The sequence below is a fragment of the Passer domesticus genome, chromosome 20 (assembly GCF_036417665.1).
Source record: "Passer domesticus isolate bPasDom1 chromosome 20, bPasDom1.hap1, whole genome shotgun sequence".
In the NCBI taxonomy this organism is placed as follows: Eukaryota; Metazoa; Chordata; class Aves; order Passeriformes; family Passeridae; genus Passer; species Passer domesticus.
Window position 1 is genome coordinate 9,642,728 of NC_087493.1, and position 18,700 is coordinate 9,661,427.

Sequence of the window (18,700 nt, forward strand, 5' to 3'; positions counted from 1 at the left end):
AGCTTCAGCTTTTGTCTCAAAGTTCTTGCTCCTTGTTCACAGTGAGAGCTGCAGAGCTGCTCCTCCTTCCCCCTTGGGCTGCTCTGGGGATTCCTCTCACCTGGGGGAACCTCCAAGTACCCAAAAGGCTCCTGCAGAGCCCCGGTGAACAGCCAAGGACTTTGCCAGGGAGGAGGAATCAAAGTAGTCCTCACCTTTTTGGGAAAGGGAAATGCAAACCTGTAAAGTTTATTCACTGAGCAGATTGGGTTTCTTCTTGCTGAGAAGGTCTTCCCTCCATTTCTCACGAGATTTTATTTATTGCTGCAACTTTCCTACTGAATATCACAATTCAAACTCCTATTAAGCACTCACCCAGTTCCCCAGTGACTCTGCCCCAGCTCAGCTGCCACCCCTAAAACAGAAACCATCACCATGTGGGTCAACCAGAGCTTTTGAGGGGCTGCAGATATGGGAACAGCTATGTCAGGACCGAGGAGTGAATCACCACCCCAGAGTGACCCTTTTTCCCAGGGAGATGCATTCCCCAGGGAATGCTTGGCTGCCTCCCAGCCACGTATTTGCAGCCTGACACTTTTAAAACCAAGAGCTCCCTACATTCCCCAATTAGGTGTTAAACTCCCCTCTCTCTGCACAGCAGCTCACAAGGCTCCAGCTCGACCTGGAGCTTTTGCAAAGGCAATTTAAAGGAGCTGAATCCTTTTCAATAAGGCTTACAGAAGGATTAAGGGAGCTGGGAGCTGAACACAGACCTCCCAAGTCTCAACTCGGTGCCTCGTTCACAACGTCAGCCTCTCAACTTCTCTGCAGCAAGAAAAATCAACATAAAAAAAGAAAAAGTAGAAATAGTAATACCAAGACTGCCAGCATCCTGAATGCAGAACTAATCCACAAGGATTTTGTATGGTTTATTTGCCATGTCAACTTACTGTCTAACAGCAGTTAAGAAATTTTTGTCAATCAAATTGAACCCGTTTTAGCAGATGGATACATTAACAATGTTCCATGGGAAATATTGAATTTGAGGCTTTATTTCACCACTGCACAGAGCCACATAAATTGCCTTCTGCAAGAGAAAAAACAGTCCCCCCTGAACAAGTGTTTTCTATATTAAAAAAATAAAATAAAAGAAGATAATTCAGTTTTAAAATTTCCCCTCCCTCCCGGATGCTGGCTTAATTGATAGAAGAGACTTCAAGAGAGGCAGGGTGAGAGTAACAAACAGCCCCATGGGATCTTTGCCTTTATCCCACAAACCTTTGCCCAGGTGAGATGAAGTGCCACAGCCTATTCCCTGGTAAATTAATATAACCCATAAACACAACTATAAAATAAACTTAAAGAAAATTTTAAAAACTTCACAATTACAAATTTTCCCAAAAAACTACTCTTCATAAAAAGATTAAACCCACAAAAAAACCTATTTTTTCTATAGAAAAGTCTCCGTAACATTAATGAAAAAACCCTATTCTAAAAGTAGTAAATTAACTAAAATTGTAAGTTTTGTTTCTTTATATTATCAATTTTTTAAAAAGTTATAAGGAGAAAACTATTCTAAAGGTTTTACTCTAATTCTTTTTACCCTTTCTTTTAATTGCTATTAATAAATTTTTCTTTATACTCTTTTAAATTTTTAAACCTACTTTACCTTTCTCCCAATCCTATCTCACAACAAGAAGTGAATACACTAATAATTAACCAACGCTAATCCCACCACACTCATTAATACATTAACCAAGAAATCCCAAAATGAACAAAATCCCAAATGAACCACCCAAAACCTCTACACTACTGGGGGATGGTTCTAGGCTGGCAGCAGAGCATCTTTGCCTCTTGATGCTCACAAGCATTTTTAAAAGGCTGGTTTGCATTTCTTGAGGTTGCTGACAACCAGTGCATAACTGCATAGAAATAGGGGGATTAATATCTTGGTGTCTTCAGTCTGCTGCTTCAAATCCAGCACCTTCCAAAGTGAACCTGGCTGTAACCTGCTCTCAAGGCTTTTTAAAGCAGAGACAGACCTACCAAAGAAGGAGAAAAATAATAATAAAAAAAAAATAGTGTAAATCCTGACCTTGAAAGAGGTGGCAGAGATAAATAAAGAATTGATTGTCCCATAATCCTGACTAGCAGGTCCACCAGTATAAAGGATGATTTTTTCACTGCTGCTGCCTCTCATACTTCAGAGGAAACATTGAATGGCAGCATCGAGATGCTGGGCAGGTCTACACTGGAAGGAATGAGGAAATTACAGCTGCTCAAGCAAGTACCACTGCTGGTCATGTGCTGATAACACAGAAATGCCTGAGGGGGAAAAAAAAAAAACAAACAAAAAACCCCAGCCCATCAAACAAACCCCAAAGCCCCCACCCCCACATTCCTCTCCCTACCTCACTCCTCTGCCTTGTTGGATTAAGGCTTTCCAGTTTAGGAAGGGAATTACTCAGTCAAAGGCTCACACAGAGTGCATCTGTATGCAAACCTTGAGATAAATACTGAAATGCCATGGACTAGGACAGACGTCGAGAGAGAAATGGAGCTAGAAACAAGTTGCAAAGGATGGCCTTGCAAATAAGACTGGATACTTTGGAGAAGTAGAACTATGACAGATGCACTGTAGTAGGACCCACAAAGGGTAATTTTAGATGATTGGCTTGGCTTTAAGATTGGTATGGCAAAAGCTGATAGAAACTCTTATAGTGTGTTGTAATTAGGAAATATTTGGCCTCTGATTGTGGTGGCATGAATTATAACATCTGTAGTGTCTCACCCTTCAAATGAGACTGAAAATGGAATGAAAGTTTTTAAAACACCTCTCAGTTGCCAAAGGCTTAATCTGACAGGCAGCCCCACAGAGCAGGTCTGCTGCAGTGGGAACACCAAGGCACACAACTGCTGCTGCAAATCCACCAACCCCAGCCATTGGCACAGCTCCCCTTGGTCCCTCCAGCCTCCTCTGGGCACTGCTCTGGGGGCAGGAATGTCCCAGGGACCCTTAAACTCTCACCTGCTCATCCATTTATCAACTAGCACGGTCTGTTTGTTCATATTTCTCCGTCTCTTGCCTTCTCCTCCCTGCAGTGTGTGCCAGCACCTCCCAGCCCTGCTCCAGTCTCTGCTCCACAGGCAGGATAGACACAGGGAAGCTTCCCTAATCCCCTCAAGGGAGATGGCCACTCTCCATCCTCCCTCTACCTGCTCACATTGCAGATTCTCACTCTAAACTGTTGCCCTGGGGTGACTTTATGATGCTCATATCTCCATTTGTCTGTTTAGCCCATAAATAAATTTTGTACCTTTAAGACTCATTTTGAGAGCAAAGGGAGGGAAGAAGTGTGCAGCTCTTATTCCCAAAATCATTTAAGACACAGCTGCAGCTAAACTCCCAGCCTAATTTTCAAAAATCTTTGTATTTTCCAACTAAAAGAGACATCCCCTGTTCAAGAGCTTTCCCAGAAGAGGCAGAATAGAGAAAATTTCCAGGTCCTTCACCCTGAGGAGGTTTCAGTGAGCCAGTTCAGGGTTCAGAGATTTCCATTTCCATTCTGATTCTGCAGTCAGGAGGGATGAGGGCTGGCTTTGCAGTAATCTCTCCTGTCTGTGCATTCAAATGAAGTGTGAAATTGGAAAGGAGGGAGTCTGAGCATCCTCACCTGTGCCTGGCTCCTGAGCCAGCCTTGCAGCCACCTCAGCAGCAGGAACAGCTGCCACACATGATGCTCAACCTCTCCCCAGCCACTCCTTGCTCTGCCAGCTCAAATGTCATGAGAAACTGTAGGGAAAACAGAAAAAAATAAACTAATGCAAAGCCCATCTTCCCCTTCCTGGGTTATTCCCATCAGAACAATAAACTCCAATCCCAGCAGCTGGTACCAGAGCTGACAGGTCTGCAAGGGACTGTGAGGAAAGAGCAGTGGCCTTTTTGGAGAGGACAAATCTGCCTCATGAGAAACCCCATGAGGTGCTGCTGTTGGACTGATGCAAGTTAGCAATGACTCTGTTTTGAAAGGCTGTTGAGAGAGAGATGAAATTTGACTTCTGGGCTGCTTGCTGTGAGGCAGAGAGGATGCACATCCCTTAGTGCCATACCCTGCCTGCCCTCTGATACTGCCACCTGCTCTGACACCCAGAAAAAGCCTTTGGGAAGCTCCCAGGGCTGCTCTCCTGGGCACTGTCAGCAGCTGGCCCAACCTGCAGAACCTCAGGTCTCCTGCCTTCCCAGCTCCTGGGCAAGCAGGGCAACTCCTCCAGAAGGGAAAGAAAATGCTTCACCCTCAGAGTGCAAGCACAGACAAAAGTCTTGGCTGTCCAAAGAAGGTGCCCTTTCCAAAACATGGACACAGAGACAGAATCTGGGGGAAGTGAGGAACCCAGAAGCTTAAAACTTTTGTCAGACAACAATTCCTCATGAATTGCTCTGAGCAACAGCGAGGTCCAACAGCTGTTAATTCCCTAAAGTAAAAAATTACAGTGGGAGAATTTTTAAGTCCCATTTTTTTGCTTCTTTCTTTTCTAGTAGGAGCCTGGAGAGCACAAACTTTTCTCATGTCTCCACGTTCCCCTGGATATGGATCAGTGCAGAGATGTTTTCCTTACAGAGGCCAGATAAAACCTCACTTGTCACGGTCTCATCTCTGCTTCAGAGAGAAAAGTAGCTGGACAGAGCCCAGCCCAACACAGCAGAGTGGGCACAGAGCCCATCGAGCTGCCAGAAAAAAATCACCCAACAGATACACAGAGCAAACCAGAGACTCAGAGCACCTGGGATCAGGGAGCTGCTCCCAGAAGTGAGGTCCCCACAGGGTCAGTTTGCTCTGCTGGGCAGGTGATGCCTCCAGGAATGGAATGAGACATGAGAGAGAATTCCTGAAGGGAAAGGGATCATGCCTGCAGATCTGAATTCAGTCCCAGAGGACTGCAGACCACAGCTCTTTTCCAGCATTTCAGGTACTACTGGAACCCTGGTCACTGAGAATTTCAGACTTTCTGTACTGACAGGCACTGACCCCAAAAGCACACTGCATTTCGCCTGAGGCCATGGAGAAGCTTCCAAAATGGAATGACAGAACTGGGATTGTGGGTGTGGAGTTTGAATAGAAGTGTGTGATATCACAGGGTGGGAAACTCAGACTTTAAGGGCACAGAATATAGTAATATATATAGAGCAAGATGGGGGTTGTAGGGTGGAGGCTGCTCCTTCTTCTTCTTCTTCTTCTTCTTCACCTTCTTCTCCATGGGTTTGGGTGGTTTTGTGTAATTGGATAAAAAAGTCCTCATTGTGGGCCATGGGTGGTTGGTTACTGGGTTAAAAGTAAAAATAATTGAGATGTCATTTCTTAATTGAACAGTTTATCCTTCAAAGGCCCTGTAGAGAGAGAGATGGGGCTCCATTTTTAGTTTGTTAGAGTGAAGTGCTGTAGAATTCATGGTTTGTGAGACTGTAACATAGATAAGAACTAATAAACATCTGAGTCCAAACAGAAATTCCATCTTGTGTATTTAATCCCAACCCTGGCAAAAAAAAAAAGCAGCAAAACCTCCACAATCGATCAGCCAGGCTCCAGGTGCAGGGGGAAGAGGAAAGCTGTGTTTGACAGCATTTGTATTTGTCTCTCTACACATAAAAATATGATTACAGCTATTAAATAAACCAATTTGTTTTTATGAGATTGTTTCCCTGGTTAGAGCTAGTGCTGAGAAAACCACGAGCCTCACAATTCCCATTGGGAAGCACGAGGCAGAAGCTGCTGCGGGGTGAAATTAAAGCTGCACAGGGTAAAAGGAAGAGCATTCATTTTCTTGTAGATGCTGATTTTCTTTAGATTAGGGAAATGCTTGCACACACTCATCAGTAAAAAACAGGCAGAAAAGGGAATAGAAAACTTTTATGAGGGAAATCATCACTGAGCCCCAAAAAGGAATTTAACCCAGGAATTTAGATATTTGAAATTACTTTCAATTCCAAACAAGAATGGAAGGCTGGAATGCTGAGGTCTCTTGTGAGCTGGAAAATGAGACATTAGGGAGGCCTGGATGAGAAAGTTTGAAATTAAATGTTTCTTTTCAACAGAATCACAGTATTTTGCTAAATACTATCACCCTTAGGCTTGAGGTGAAGCAATAGGAAAAAAATATTTTAAAAGTTCTTGTCTCAATGAATATTTACCATGGAAGATATCAGTGGAAGCACATTTTTTAATTACAGAAGTGTCCTTTCTCTAACATTACTCATCTGTGATTTTAAGAGGCTTTGGAGAAGGCTGGGGTTTTGGAGGAGGTGTATGAATTACTGATTAACTCCGCAGGAGAGCTCTGAGCTGTGAAATCTCAGGGCTGGAAAGCAGCATTTCAGCAGGGCACCTGTGTCATCTTTACATCATCTGGAGGCAGGAATAACAAGAAGACAAGCTGAGATGTGTGGACTGCTCTGCTGAAGGGATTTCAGCGCAGCCACAGGAAGGATTTCAGGCTGAGGGAGCATCGACAGCACAGGTAGCTGTGAGTTGCTAAGTCAACACCAGTGGGACAAGGGCTTGTCTTTCTCAAGTCAAAGTCGTATTAGCTACATTTTTAGCTCATTTTTTGGCCTTTTTTTTTTTAGCTAACTTTACTGGAAAGAGGAGATGGAATAAAGAGATACCTGAGTGCAGGCTGCTGGCAGACAGAAGTATGACAGGCTGACAGCCAAGTGTCCATATGTTTCCTTCATGGACAGTGTGCTACTCCTCATCTATAAATAATGCAAGAGAACTGGCTGGGCAGAATTAGCCTGTGGTTATTCTGTTATTCAGTGCACACAGAGCTGAGCCCGGGGTTCATTAACCTGAGCAGTGGGAGAATGGGGTGTGGGATGTCAGCACAGCTGTCGCTGCCACGGCGTGGCCAAAGGAGGTGGCACGAGGATTTGGGCAAATTGTGCTCCCCACAGCTGGGCTGATAACACCAGCATGGAGCAACACTGAGCTGTGGGATGAGGGGACAGGCCAGCTCATAATTTACAGTGCGCAAGCTGTTATTGCCAAGGCATCACATTGTCCAGCCTGGCTGCTTTTCCCTCCGTGGGCAGCCTGCCCATCCCAGCAGCACAGCACCATGTTTGAGCAGCTCCAGGGTGACAGATTAAGCCCTTTTCTGACTCAGACATGGGGCAACTGAGAGGTGTTTTAAAAACTTTCATTCCATTTTCAGTCTCATGTGAAGGGTGAGACAATCCAGGTGTTACAATTCACACTATCACAATCAGAAGGCAATTATTTTTTAATTACAATACATTATGAGTGTTTCTTGGTCTATCAGCTTTTGCCACACCATGCTGTAAATGCCTTAAAGCCAATCATCTAAAATTTCCCCTCCTGAGTCCTACTACAATGCATCTTTCATAGTTCTATTTCTCCATATATATCTATCTATATCATATATATATATAATATCTAGTCTTTTTTGCAAGGCCATCCTTTGAAACGTGTTTCTAGCTCCATTTCTCTCTCAGCAATGTCTGTCCTAGTCCATGGCATTTCTAAGCCAGCATTTCTTATCTCAAGGTTTGCATACAGATGCACACTGTGTGAGCCTTCTGTCAGGCTTTGAGAATCCTCTACAAATCCATTTCCCACACCAGGGCAGTGCTGGGACACATCTGCTCAATGCTGCTTCATCTCTCCACACAAAGAGCATCAAACCCAACCACTGCTCACCCCAAGGGGCTGCTCCAAGGGGTCCTTTCCTTCATCTCCCCCCTCCTGCAGTTTGTTTCTGTGCATAAAGCCCCCAGACCCCTCCCTGCTCAGTGCTGCAATGCCACACGAGCCAGCCTGGGGACCAGAAGCAGCATAATCACATCAGCACCCAAATGAAGCACTTGTAGATTAGCAGGGCTAATTGGCACCACACAGAGCTGCTGTGCCTGCCCTGCCTCGGGGAATGAGCCTGGCACAGCTCAGAGCTCCCTGCTGCTGCTCCTCACACCCTGGGGCCACGCCAAGGGCAGAGGTGCATCCCACAGAAACTTCTGGAAGAAACAGCAGAGAATTCCCCTCCCTGCCACCCCCCTGCAGGAGCAGCCCAGGACAGGCCCAGCTGGTTCAGACAAGGGTCTCCTCTCCTCCCCTCCAGCTGGAAGCACAGGGTGGGTCTGGGTGACCCCAACACCAGGCTCCAGGTCCCCATGCACTAAACCTGCCTGTCCAAATTATCCTCAGCTCTGTGAGCAGAACATTTCCTGGTTTCACCAAGGTCTAGGAGGGCTTTAGTGACCTTTAAAGATGCATTTGAGCAACATGAGTAACCTTTAGAGGAGCCAGTAGACACTTGAGCAGCTCTCTGAACTGGAGCATCCCAAAGAAGAGCCCACCAGATTTTCTCCTTCCCCTGTCATTCCTCACTGCGGAACTTCATGGTTCCTCTTCACTCTCACTTTTTTTTCCACAAGCCATTCAGTCCTACTTCCCATCTACCAAGGCACCAGGCTTTTGCTGCTTCCTGAGATGTCACAGACAAAGGGACCATTAGATCAGCACAGATGTGGGAACTGCAGTTTTTGGCAAGGTTAAGTCTCAAAGTGATGCCTTAAGATGCCTTTATATTTTTCAAATCCTGCACAGCATTAGTGTATAATTCTGAGCTCCATATAAAGTGTCAGCTACTGCCTTCACATTTTGGTCAGACAAAACAATTCCACTGGGCCTGAAACTCAAGGACACCCTACAGCCTCGGGTCCCAAAAAGTCTAAACAAAAGTGAATTTGGGAGGCACAAAGTGTGGGAATATGACTTTATTACCTGAAGCTGTAATTGGAGGATTAACCCCTTATATGTAAATGGACCAAATTTATTTCTGTCTGGAAAAACTTGTGACTGTTTCCATTTTGGGTGCAGCCTCTGTGAGGCTCCTGCAATGCCCAGGGTATATCTGTTGAAGGCCTTTAATAAATACTCACTTTATTCTCTTAGCCTTGTCCAGCATCTGTTCTAGGCAGCCACTCCAAGGCATCAAAAGCAATCCACAAAACCACAGAAAGATGCCCACCAAGGGTGGCCTGGGAGGCTCGGGGGCTGTGTGTGCTGAGCACCCACCCACATCTGGGTACATCTGGGCTTGGCTCACCAGGAGCACAGGGACTCAGGCAGAAAGGAGCAGGGACAGGGGTGGAGAAGTCTGGCACAAGGCAAGGGCTGTGCAAGACAAGAGATAAACAGGTGAGGTGGGAATCTGGCACAGGGGAGAGGAAAGAGGGATAAAGATGAGGGAGTTTGAGAGATGCTGCCTGCCAGGTGCTGGCACACCAGCAGAATCCACACCTGCCTCCCATCCAGCTGTGTGCTGCTGAACAGGAGAGAAGGGGCAGCTTGGCCACCCCTTGGGACACGGGATGCCCTTAGGTCTGAGCAAATAGCTCCCCAAGCTCCCTCAGCTTAAACACACCAATTTGCACAAACACACCCTGTGGAGACTTATTTGCCAGGCTCATGTGTGCAAAATTGACAGAAAACGCCTCTGGGGATGTGTAAAAACACTGAAACACTCAGATTCACAACAAGATCTCTGATCAGAGGGAGCTGTGAAGGCAACCTGGAGCAGTGAGAGCCTGGGCACAACCAGCCCTTGCATGGAAGAATTTGTTCTGTATCATAGAAAGATGATTTTTCTTATTATTTTTCTTCCTGTTCATTGTTCCTTTTCTTTCTAAATCCCTCCAGGAAACACCAGGAGTTGTGTATTAAGGGCTGCAGATGTCAAAGAATGCTCTCTGGTGCATTTAACAGCTTCTTTATCACTTCTGAAAGGACCTGGGGTCAGCAGTCCAGACTTGATATCTTCAAATGGTTTTTTAAAAGCAACATTTCAGTCCAAGTATTCTTAACTCAGTGTAAGCACTGCATGCCTTGAAATATAGCTTTCTTTTTATACAGGGAGTTAAAAGCCAGAAAATCAATGAAATAAAATAAATACACCTGACTATGATCTCCCCTGCTGTATGAGCTTATTTCAAGGATGCCAGAACTGCATTCACCCAAAAGCTGGGAAGAAGCCCAGGGATGAAACAGCTCCAGCTTTAACTCTGGAGTGTTGATTCTTGCTTCAGGCTCTGGGCAGTGAAGGACTAGAAAGAGGTGAATGTGAGGCCAGTTGTCCAAAGGAGGTTTCAGTGATGAGAAGAGGGACTGTGGAGGAGTAAGGAGGGTGAATGAGGAGAAAATGCAGTAAAGAGAGTGAGCAGGCACTTGAGTGAGCAGAGGGGGGGAAAAGGCAGCTCTGGGTCTTGAAAGAGAAGCTCTGACTCAGGAATAGATTGGAGCTCTCTCAAGGTAGAGAAATAGAATTCCAGCAGTTTGTTTGGATTATCAGCAGTCAGCAAGGGCCCCAACAGCTAATTTTCCATGAGCCCCGAGCAGAGGTCATCAGACAAATAAATAATTGATTAAAAATTAATAAACAAAGTGTGGGGGCAAATAGCCAATTTTCAGAGGAGACAATCACCTGGGGTGTCCAACCACCCAGCAGCTTCCTAAGTGAGCAGGGGAAAAAGGAGAGAAGGGGAAAATGATGAAGTTTTCTGATGATGCAGAGAGATTCTGGAGTGAAGTCCAACAGAAACATTAAACTTGTTTGCTTCTTGATCCTGATAATATCTGAGCCTCCCAGCTAGGGCTGCACTCCCAGCAGCAAAGGCTCCTCTGTGCTCACACAGACCCTGCCAAGCCCTTGCCATGTAATAAATGTGCTTACAAAGGCCATGCCAGGCCCTTGCCATTAATCAGTTGGCATCAGACAGCCAGGTGGGTCCCTGCCCTGTGCTCTGGCATGGCAGTGGGGCTGCCAAGGCTCAGCCATGCCAGGAGCAGCTCGTGGGAAGGGCTGGCAAGGAAGGTTTGAAGGGAAAATGCTTCAGACTGATGGGCAGAGGTGGCACAGGTAGCAAAGGCAAAATCCTGCCCTTCCCTTCTGCCCCAGTGAGGTTCTGTCAGCTCCCAGTGCTCTCCTCGCAGAACTGAGGGATTTCTGCTGGCTGGGCTGGGAGGAGGAGGCACAGCCAGATGTGCACTGGCACAGAGTCCTGGACCATCCCTTGGATAATGACCCAAGGGGACAGGAACCCAGCCAAGGCCAGCACAGGTCACCCCGAGCCTCTTTGCAAAGAGCTGTGGGATATCTAATTGCAGTCATTAGTGAACTGAGTCACACACTGCTAATGCAGGCTGGCAGAAGGAGCTGCAAGCCACCAAAATCCTGGAATGTTTTGCTTGCACTTGACACTGGAGGTGTTTAAATGTTCTCAAGAACCATCCTCCCCTGCAGCAGGTGCCCAGCCTCTCCCATTTGTGTCACTATCATATTTGCTGAAAAATCTCTTTGCCCAGGATTCTTCTCCTGGGAAGCTGAGAGGCCTCAGAGAAAAAAAATGTAAATAATAATAATAATAATCTGATTTTCTTCTCTTGTTTTGCTGCTTTAGAATGTAGCAGGTGATTGTTTTATTGGTTTCATGTGAATTGGTTTTACTTATTGACCAATCACTCTCCAGCTGTGTCAAGGCCCTGGAGAGGGTCATGAGTTTTCATTATTATTCTTGTTAAGCCTTCTGTCTATATCCTTTCTCTAATTCTTTAGTATAGTTTTAGTATATATATACTATAATATATGTATATATATACACTATATATATATACTATCATATATAGTATATATATACACTATAATATACTATGATATACTAATATAATATAATATAATATAATATAATATCCTTCTAAAAATATAAAGGCAGATTCATCAATTCCTCCTTCATCCTGGGAACCCCAGAAATTACCACATATTTGGGTTGAACACAGCAAACTTGCAGAGTGGGAAGAGCTTCAAGGCTCCCTGCCAGCCCCAGCCCCTGAGCCTGGCTGTTCTCACTGTCACTGCCCCAGCCTGGAGAACCATCTTATTCCAAAAACCCTGCTAAAGACAGTGCTGGCTTTTCAGCCCTGCTAAAAATAGAGCTGGCAACATGGGAATAGCCAGGCTGAGGGCTGGCAAGGACCTGTGGAGGTTGGGGTGGCAGGGATGGGTCAGGCTCCCCTCTGCCAGGGGCTCAGGAGGGGACCAGAGCAGCCTGAAGGGCTCTGAGCCCAGAAGATGCTCGGGAGACCTCCCTGCAGCTCTGAGCACACACTTCAGGGGCAACATTCCCTCCCTGCTTACACGTGGTGGAGCCAGGGTGAGCCCTCAGCAGCCCCAAGCCCACCCTCAGCCCCCATCTGCTCTGGGCAGCCCCTTCCCACTGATGGAGCAGCACCTGGAAACAAAAAAGCCTCCCTAAGTTAAAGTGTAGCTTTGGTCCAAAGCAAGGCGAAGAAAAGCACTTTGAGACAATCAAGCACTCTTTCCAGCTGTGGAACCAGGCACCTGCCCTGTCTTCCCACTGCTTCTGACCAGGGAATTAAGGCATTTATTCTACATTAGAGCCATTTCCAGAGGAATTTCCCTCTGACACAAAATGCCAGCAGCCACTTCCCTCGGAAGGAGGATTTTCAAAGTGCAGGAGCCAGCAGTGGTGGGGAGGGACAGTGGGCAGGGGAGTGCTGCACCCTGAGAGAAGGGAAATGAAAGAAGGAACCACACGAGAGTGTGGCACAGGTGGAGTGCCACATCCAACAAACACCTCAGTGCCACCTCCCCCGTGCCCTGCAGGGTCCTGCTGCTGCCCAGACCTTGTGCTGGTGGCACAAATGGTCCTGCAGAGAGGGGCTGGCACAGAGGAGGCATCTGCTCCCCGCTCTTCATCCCAGGAAGCACCCCATGCAGGGCAAAATGCTGTATTTAAAAACTGGCACGTACTTTTGAGTCTTTTAAGCAGCACCTGTCATTTTTGGCAGTGCTTTTAGCTGCAAGTCTTCCTCTTTCAAGGCCCCTGCACGGAGCTGTTCCCACCTGCCTCGGCAGGGAGCTCACAGCAGTGCACGGGGCACAGGAGGTTCCTGAGCAAATCCCTGAGGAGACAGACTCAGCTGCTGGATTTTGAGGAGAGGAAATGTTGGACCATGCCCTTTTCTGACCCGGAGATGGGGTAACTGAGAGGTGTTTTATAAACTTTTATTCTGTTTTCAGTGTCATGTAAAGGGGGAGACAATGCAGATTTATAATTCATGCCATCACAATTAGAAGCCAACTATTTCCTAATTACAATACATTGTGTTTCTTATTAGTTTTTATTACACTATGCTATAAATACCTTAAAACTAATCATCTAAAATTACTCCTCATAAGTCCTACTACAAGACGTCTTTCATAGTTCTATTTCTCCAAAGTATTTGTTTTATTTACTCTGAGTATGTGATAAATGAGCAATGGAATGGTTGACTCTCACAATTATAGGGCAAATATTAAGAGAAGTTTTATGGGTTTATAGTTGTGTTTTACCCCACCTTGTGTTGTTATCATGGGGAGACCTGAGTTTGGGACCTTGGGGAGTGTTGGCTTCTCGCTATGACAACAGCTGACCTCCAAAAAAGATGTAAGGAAATAAATTCCACAACTGAACAGTGAAGGAGGGGGACTAAAGGGTTAAAAGGCAGAACATCCATTGTGTGGATGGGCACTTGGTGGGGAAAATCTGTAGGGTTTTTTTATCTAATGTCTTCTGTTGTAATTTTTGATACGGTTTTAATAAACCTTTTCAAAATGTTTGACAGTGAGTATCGTTTCTCACAAGTATCACCCCGCCCCCGAACAACTTCTGTAATATTTTGTTCCTGCCAGCCTGAAATGTCTCAGATGCTGTGGCGTGTGACCCCCACTGCACAGATTCATCTGTTAGCACGCCATCCAACCCAAATCAACTTCAGCTTCGCTTTGGAATCGATCTCCAAATCAAGGAGCTCTGCTGCTCTCCTGGGCAGCCCACCCTCCCGCAGGAATGTCACCCTCCCGCAGGATTTTAACCCTCCCTGGCCCACTCTCCTTCCCTATCAGCAATCCAGGAATTCAGAATTCAGGAATTGGGGAATTCAGGAATTCTCCTCTTCGTGTGCTGTACACTGGGTGCTTTGCCTTCCACCCCTCCTGGGATGGAACAACCTTCCCCTTCTGCTGGGATGCCCAGAGTGGGGCAGGGGAGGCAGCTGAGCCATGCTTATCAAACCCTGCTGCTTTAAACAGGCTGCAGCAAAGCCACGCTATGCCTAACGTCACCGGGGAGCAAAAATAGCCGGCACGAGTGGAGGGAGGGCAAGGAGAGTATTAAGAGCGCCCAGATTTCAAACATACTTGGCTGGCAGCACGCTCCCTTCCTGCCCCTGCCGCTCCAGACGCGACACAGCACTGGGATCTCTCACTCCCTGCCCATGAAGAAGGATTCTCTTCCATTTTTTTTCTCTTTTTCTGGTTTTCTTTCTTTAAGTTTCAGCTTTGATGCTACCAGATAGATTTTTTTTTTTAATTTATTATTTGCTTTCTTGTAGGAAACTTCATCTGCCGGATTTAAAAGCAAGGTTTGAGCAGGAGAAATTAATTTCTGTTTACAGCTGTAAATGCGCACGGTACTCCTGTGGGATGATATCGTAGAGGGAAAGGCAAGACTGGCTGGGAAAATCGCCTGGACCGTAAGATGCTTGAATGGCTGCTTGGAATAACGAGCTCTCTGTTGTGTGTGCATGTGTGTGTGTGTTTGTGTACGAGAGCAGCAGTGATGGGAACTTTAAAGTGATGCAAGGGCTCCCCATTTGGCTTCATTTTCCTCTTCTAGCTCTGTCAGGATACGGGTGAAGTGTCTGAATGGAATTGGTGCTGTAGGAATTTTATGAATGGAGCAGAAGGCAGGTTCAGCCGAAGAGGAGCAGAGCAGGGAGATGCAGTGGGCTCGGCTCTCTCCAGCAGGAGCTGTCACTCCAGGGAACTGCACAGACAGGCACCAGCATGGCACAAATCTGCTACAAGTCCCTGGGACACCAAACGAGGCAGCTGCAAGGAGGCAGCACCCGAGCCATGGAAATATGCTCCTGAAAATGAGCTATCACCAGCACACCGAGTGTGTGGGACCAGCTCCGGGCTCAGCTGGAGCATCCCATGCAGAGCTGCTCATTTCTGTGCCCTCCTGCTGGTTGTGAGGCTGAGGAGCAGCCACAGCTCCCGGAGCAGCTGTGTCTCCTTCACGGGAGTCACTGTCACTGCCAGCTCGGACACCAGCACTGATAAAAGGGACAACGAGGCAGAGGGACAGACTGGCTACACCTGCCCTACAGCAGGAGGGCACTGCACAGCACTGCAGGAGCAGGACGAGGCAGATTTGGGGCTGCAAGAAATGGATCTTGATGCTGGTGAAGCTGTGGGGACCAGCCCAGAGCAGCAGTGTCCTGAAGGAGCACTGAGCACTGCAGAACCATGCTTGTCTCTCACTGTACTCCAGGGCCTGGGGGGGGGAGATGGGCTCTGTGTGTTTCTCTGGGTTTTTTGTACTTTTATCCCAACTGCTAAGTGAGGGAATATCTCCCTCTGCACTGGATTGTCTTCTCTTACCCAGAGTTTTTTGTGACACCTCTGCAGGTGGTAATGGGGAGAAGGTGAGGGAAGTCAGAGAGGATGAAAATTGTCCATCCTCAAGGGCCACAGAAATCACTGACAGGGTGACACAAGGGCAGCAGGGGAGGGCCTGGGACTGTAATGCTTCTGCCAAAGAGACAGTGGGAGGAAAGAGGCAAAGGAGTCAGAGCTGGTGAGGAGGGAAAGGGACACCTAACTCACTGGGAAACGCTTCAGATTCCCAGGATTAAACAAATCCAGCCTGCCCAGCGGAACAAGGCAGAGGGGAGTCTTTGCCCGCTGAGCCCTAGAGGACAAGGCAGTCCAGCATTCCTCCCCTTAACGTTTTCCAAAGAAACTGAGACAGTCTGAGTGCTGTAAAACACATAATGCAAATGTACTTCTGTAAGCAGTGACCTTTAGGATGGCACAGGCTTTTGGTATGCCTTAAAATCTGGGCATTTTAGCTACTTCTTCAGCATTTCTCTGAGGAAGGTTTGCTCTCCTTTTGCCTACACCCAGAATGAATTCAGAGCAACACAGTCCTGATTTGTGCAGCACTGAGTCTGAGCTAAGCAGAGGCTCCCATGCAGAGTTGCCTCACATGTTGTCTCACACCTCGCTGCTCAAGGCTGTTCAGGCAGGTTCACACCCAGCTCTGGCTGAAACAGATCTGTTTTACAGACACATGGACATCTCTGGTGTCACACTGGACAGAGAGAGTGAAGAACCCTGTGTTTACAGGCACAGAAATCCCACAGGGAAGCTGCACTTTGCTTTATGAAGTGCCTTTTTCTCCATCACTCGAGTGCTGTTTGAAACTGCAGGACAGAGGAGGAGCTTCTCATTCAAGGGAAGCTGCTCTGTGAAAACACTGCAGAAATGCTGGACAGGACTTCAAATGCATCACTAACACAGAACAATTTGGCTGCAAATGATAACTCTAAAGTTTGTTTTCCCTTTTTCGGAGTCTTCTGCTCCTTCAGAGATAAGCATGTGGCAAAGAGGTTTCAACAATCATGCTGATAGCTCTAAATCATTGTTATAAATTTAGGAAGGATGTTTTTTTCCTCCAACCCTGAACTAAGGACTGAAGTAAGTGGTTCCAGTGATTCACACAACCTTTTTTGTCTCTTTTCCATGGACACATCTCACAGCTGGGCTCTTGTAATGACAGCATGAGCCCTACAAGAGTGGCCTCAGTGCCAAAGACCTTTGGTACATTCAGGCAGTGCAGATACGTGCTCAGGGACAGGTAACTTCTAAATGAACTTTTGTGTTGCTCTGGCAGATTTCTAATATGTTGGTTTTGCTGTCTTTCCTCTAGTGGAGAACGCAGATGATCCTTGGATGAGACACTGCTGAGAAATGGTTCCACAGCTGCCCGCAGCCGCGTTTCTCAGAGCAGAGAGAAGCCCCTCAGACCCCTGTGACATGAGCAAAGCTTCTGGCGTTTAAACCCGGGAGGATGTCCCTAAGTGACGAGCTGGAGAGCCACTTCCCCACCACCCCCTACATGGTGACAGAGGTGGGTGAGGACGTGTTCAGAATCAGGCCCAACGGCTCCGCCAATGCCACCGGGGACGGCGCGTGGGCCGCCGGCTCCACGGAGGACATGATTGCCATCTGCACCATCGGGGCCATCCTGTCGCTCATGTGCGTGGTTGGGGTGACAGGCAACGTCTACACCCTGCTGGTGATGTGCCACTACCTGCGCTCCTCTGCCTCCATGTACATTTACATCATCAACCTGGCGCTGGCCGACCTGCTCTACCTCCTCACCATCCCCTTCATCGTCGGCACCTACTTCATTCAGAAGTGGTACTTTGGGGACATTGGCTGCCGCATCCTGTTCAGCCTGGACTTCCTCACCATGCACGCCAGCATCTTCACCCTCACGGTCATGAGCACGGAGCGCTACCTGGCCGTGCTGAAGCCCCTGGACACGGTGAAGAGGTCCAAGAGCTACCGCAAGGCCATTGCTGTGGTGATCTGGCTGGTGTCACTGCTGCTCACCCTGCCCATGCTCATCATGATCCAGCTGGTGCAAAGGGACAACAAAAGCATCTGCCTGCCCACCTGGAGCAAGCTGTCCTACAAAGTCTATCTCACCATCCTCTTTGGCACCAGCATCGTGGGCCCGGGGGTGGTCATTGGCTACCTGTACATCCGCCTGGCTAAGATTTACTGGGTGTCCCAGACTGCTTCCTTCAAGCAGACCAAGAGGCTGCCCAACCAGAAGGTGCTCTACTTAATCTTCACCATAGTGCTGGTCTTCTGGGCTTGCTTCTTGCCTTTCTGGATATGGCAGCTCCTCTTCCAGTATTATGAATCCTTCCCTTTATCTCCCAAGGTGATGAAGAACATTAATTACTTGACAACCTGCCTGACCTACAGCAACAGCTGCATCAACCCCTTCCTCTACACCCTGCTCACCAAAAACTACCGGGAGTACCTGAAGAACAGGCAGAGGTCCCTCAGCAGCAGCAGTGGGTACTTCCAGAGGAGGAATCGTTTCCAGAGGATTTCAGGGAGGTCCCTGTCCACGAGCAGCCAGCACTGCACAGAGACTTACGTCCTTGCTCACGCTCCTTTGGGAAACAGCAGTGCCTGAAGGTAAAATATATCTCCAAGAACAATCAATACTGACTTCAATGTTGCTTTGATTTAAAGTGTACGTTGTGCAGGCGAAGCCTTGGCAATGCACACATCTAGTCCAGAGGCTGTGCCGTGTGTCTGTTCTCATTTCTGCAGTGCCACTGATTTGATGCTAGCAGCACTCAGCTGAACATCTATCTAAATAGCCTTTCACTTTTTATCTTTATATTTTATAGTGTATGTCTCCTCAAGTAGCCATCAATAATGAAAGCCTACAACAGGGCCATGATTTTTAATAGTATCAGCTGTCTCACAACGTTTAAAATTATGTTACCCCATGAATGGCTGTCGTTTGCTCTTTTCTTCCTTTAGCAGTAGTGCTAAATTTGTAGTTGTACGAGGACTGAAGACAATGAAATAAAGAAAAAGCAGCTGATGTTTGCAACACGACATGCAGTTTTGCATTTGGGGTAGGACTGGACAATGAGGTGTATCCAGGGTTGCTTGTCCTGGTTTGGGTGATGCTCACCCTTATTCTGCACTCCTGTCTGTGCACTGGGCTGGATTCTCCAGTCACACAGTGTGTGCGGTGGAGTCACAC

The 18,700-nt window shown here is 47.2% G+C and overlaps 1 protein-coding gene and 1 long non-coding RNA gene across 5 annotated transcripts; one reads left to right on the plus strand and one right to left on the minus strand.

Moving 5' to 3' along the window:
* Positions 1–1,644: 1,644 nt before the first annotated feature.
* Positions 1,645–4,972, minus strand: LOC135284299 (uncharacterized). The gene is made up of 3 exons (XR_010349729.1): positions 4,762–4,972; positions 3,654–3,772; positions 1,645–2,230 (listed from the first exon to the last, which is right to left on the minus strand). It is a non-coding gene; the product is annotated as an uncharacterized LOC135284299 (long non-coding RNA).
* An 8,834-nt stretch (positions 4,973–13,806) lies between these two features.
* UTS2R (urotensin 2 receptor) lies at positions 13,807–18,533 on the plus strand. Of its 4 annotated transcripts, XM_064395654.1 has the most exons (3): positions 13,807–14,474; positions 16,829–17,743; positions 17,855–18,533. In XM_064395654.1, the coding sequence occupies exons 2-3, from the start codon at positions 16,970–16,972 to the stop codon at positions 18,113–18,115; spliced, it is 1,035 nt and encodes a 344-aa protein (XP_064251724.1). In that variant the 5' UTR covers positions 13,807–14,474; positions 16,829–16,969; the 3' UTR covers positions 18,116–18,533. The 4 variants fall into 4 exon arrangements, with proteins under 4 accessions (XP_064251724.1, XP_064251722.1, XP_064251721.1 ...); XM_064395652.1 differs by having other exon boundaries at positions 13,812–14,585; positions 16,829–18,533; XM_064395651.1 differs by having other exon boundaries at positions 13,812–14,474; positions 16,829–18,533.
* Positions 18,534–18,700: the final 167 nt, after the last annotated feature.

Coding starts and splice junctions, on each gene's coding strand:
- UTS2R (XM_064395652.1), top strand. CDS start 16,970: ATGTCCCTAAGTGACGAGCTGGAGAGCCACTTCCCCACCACCCCCTAC.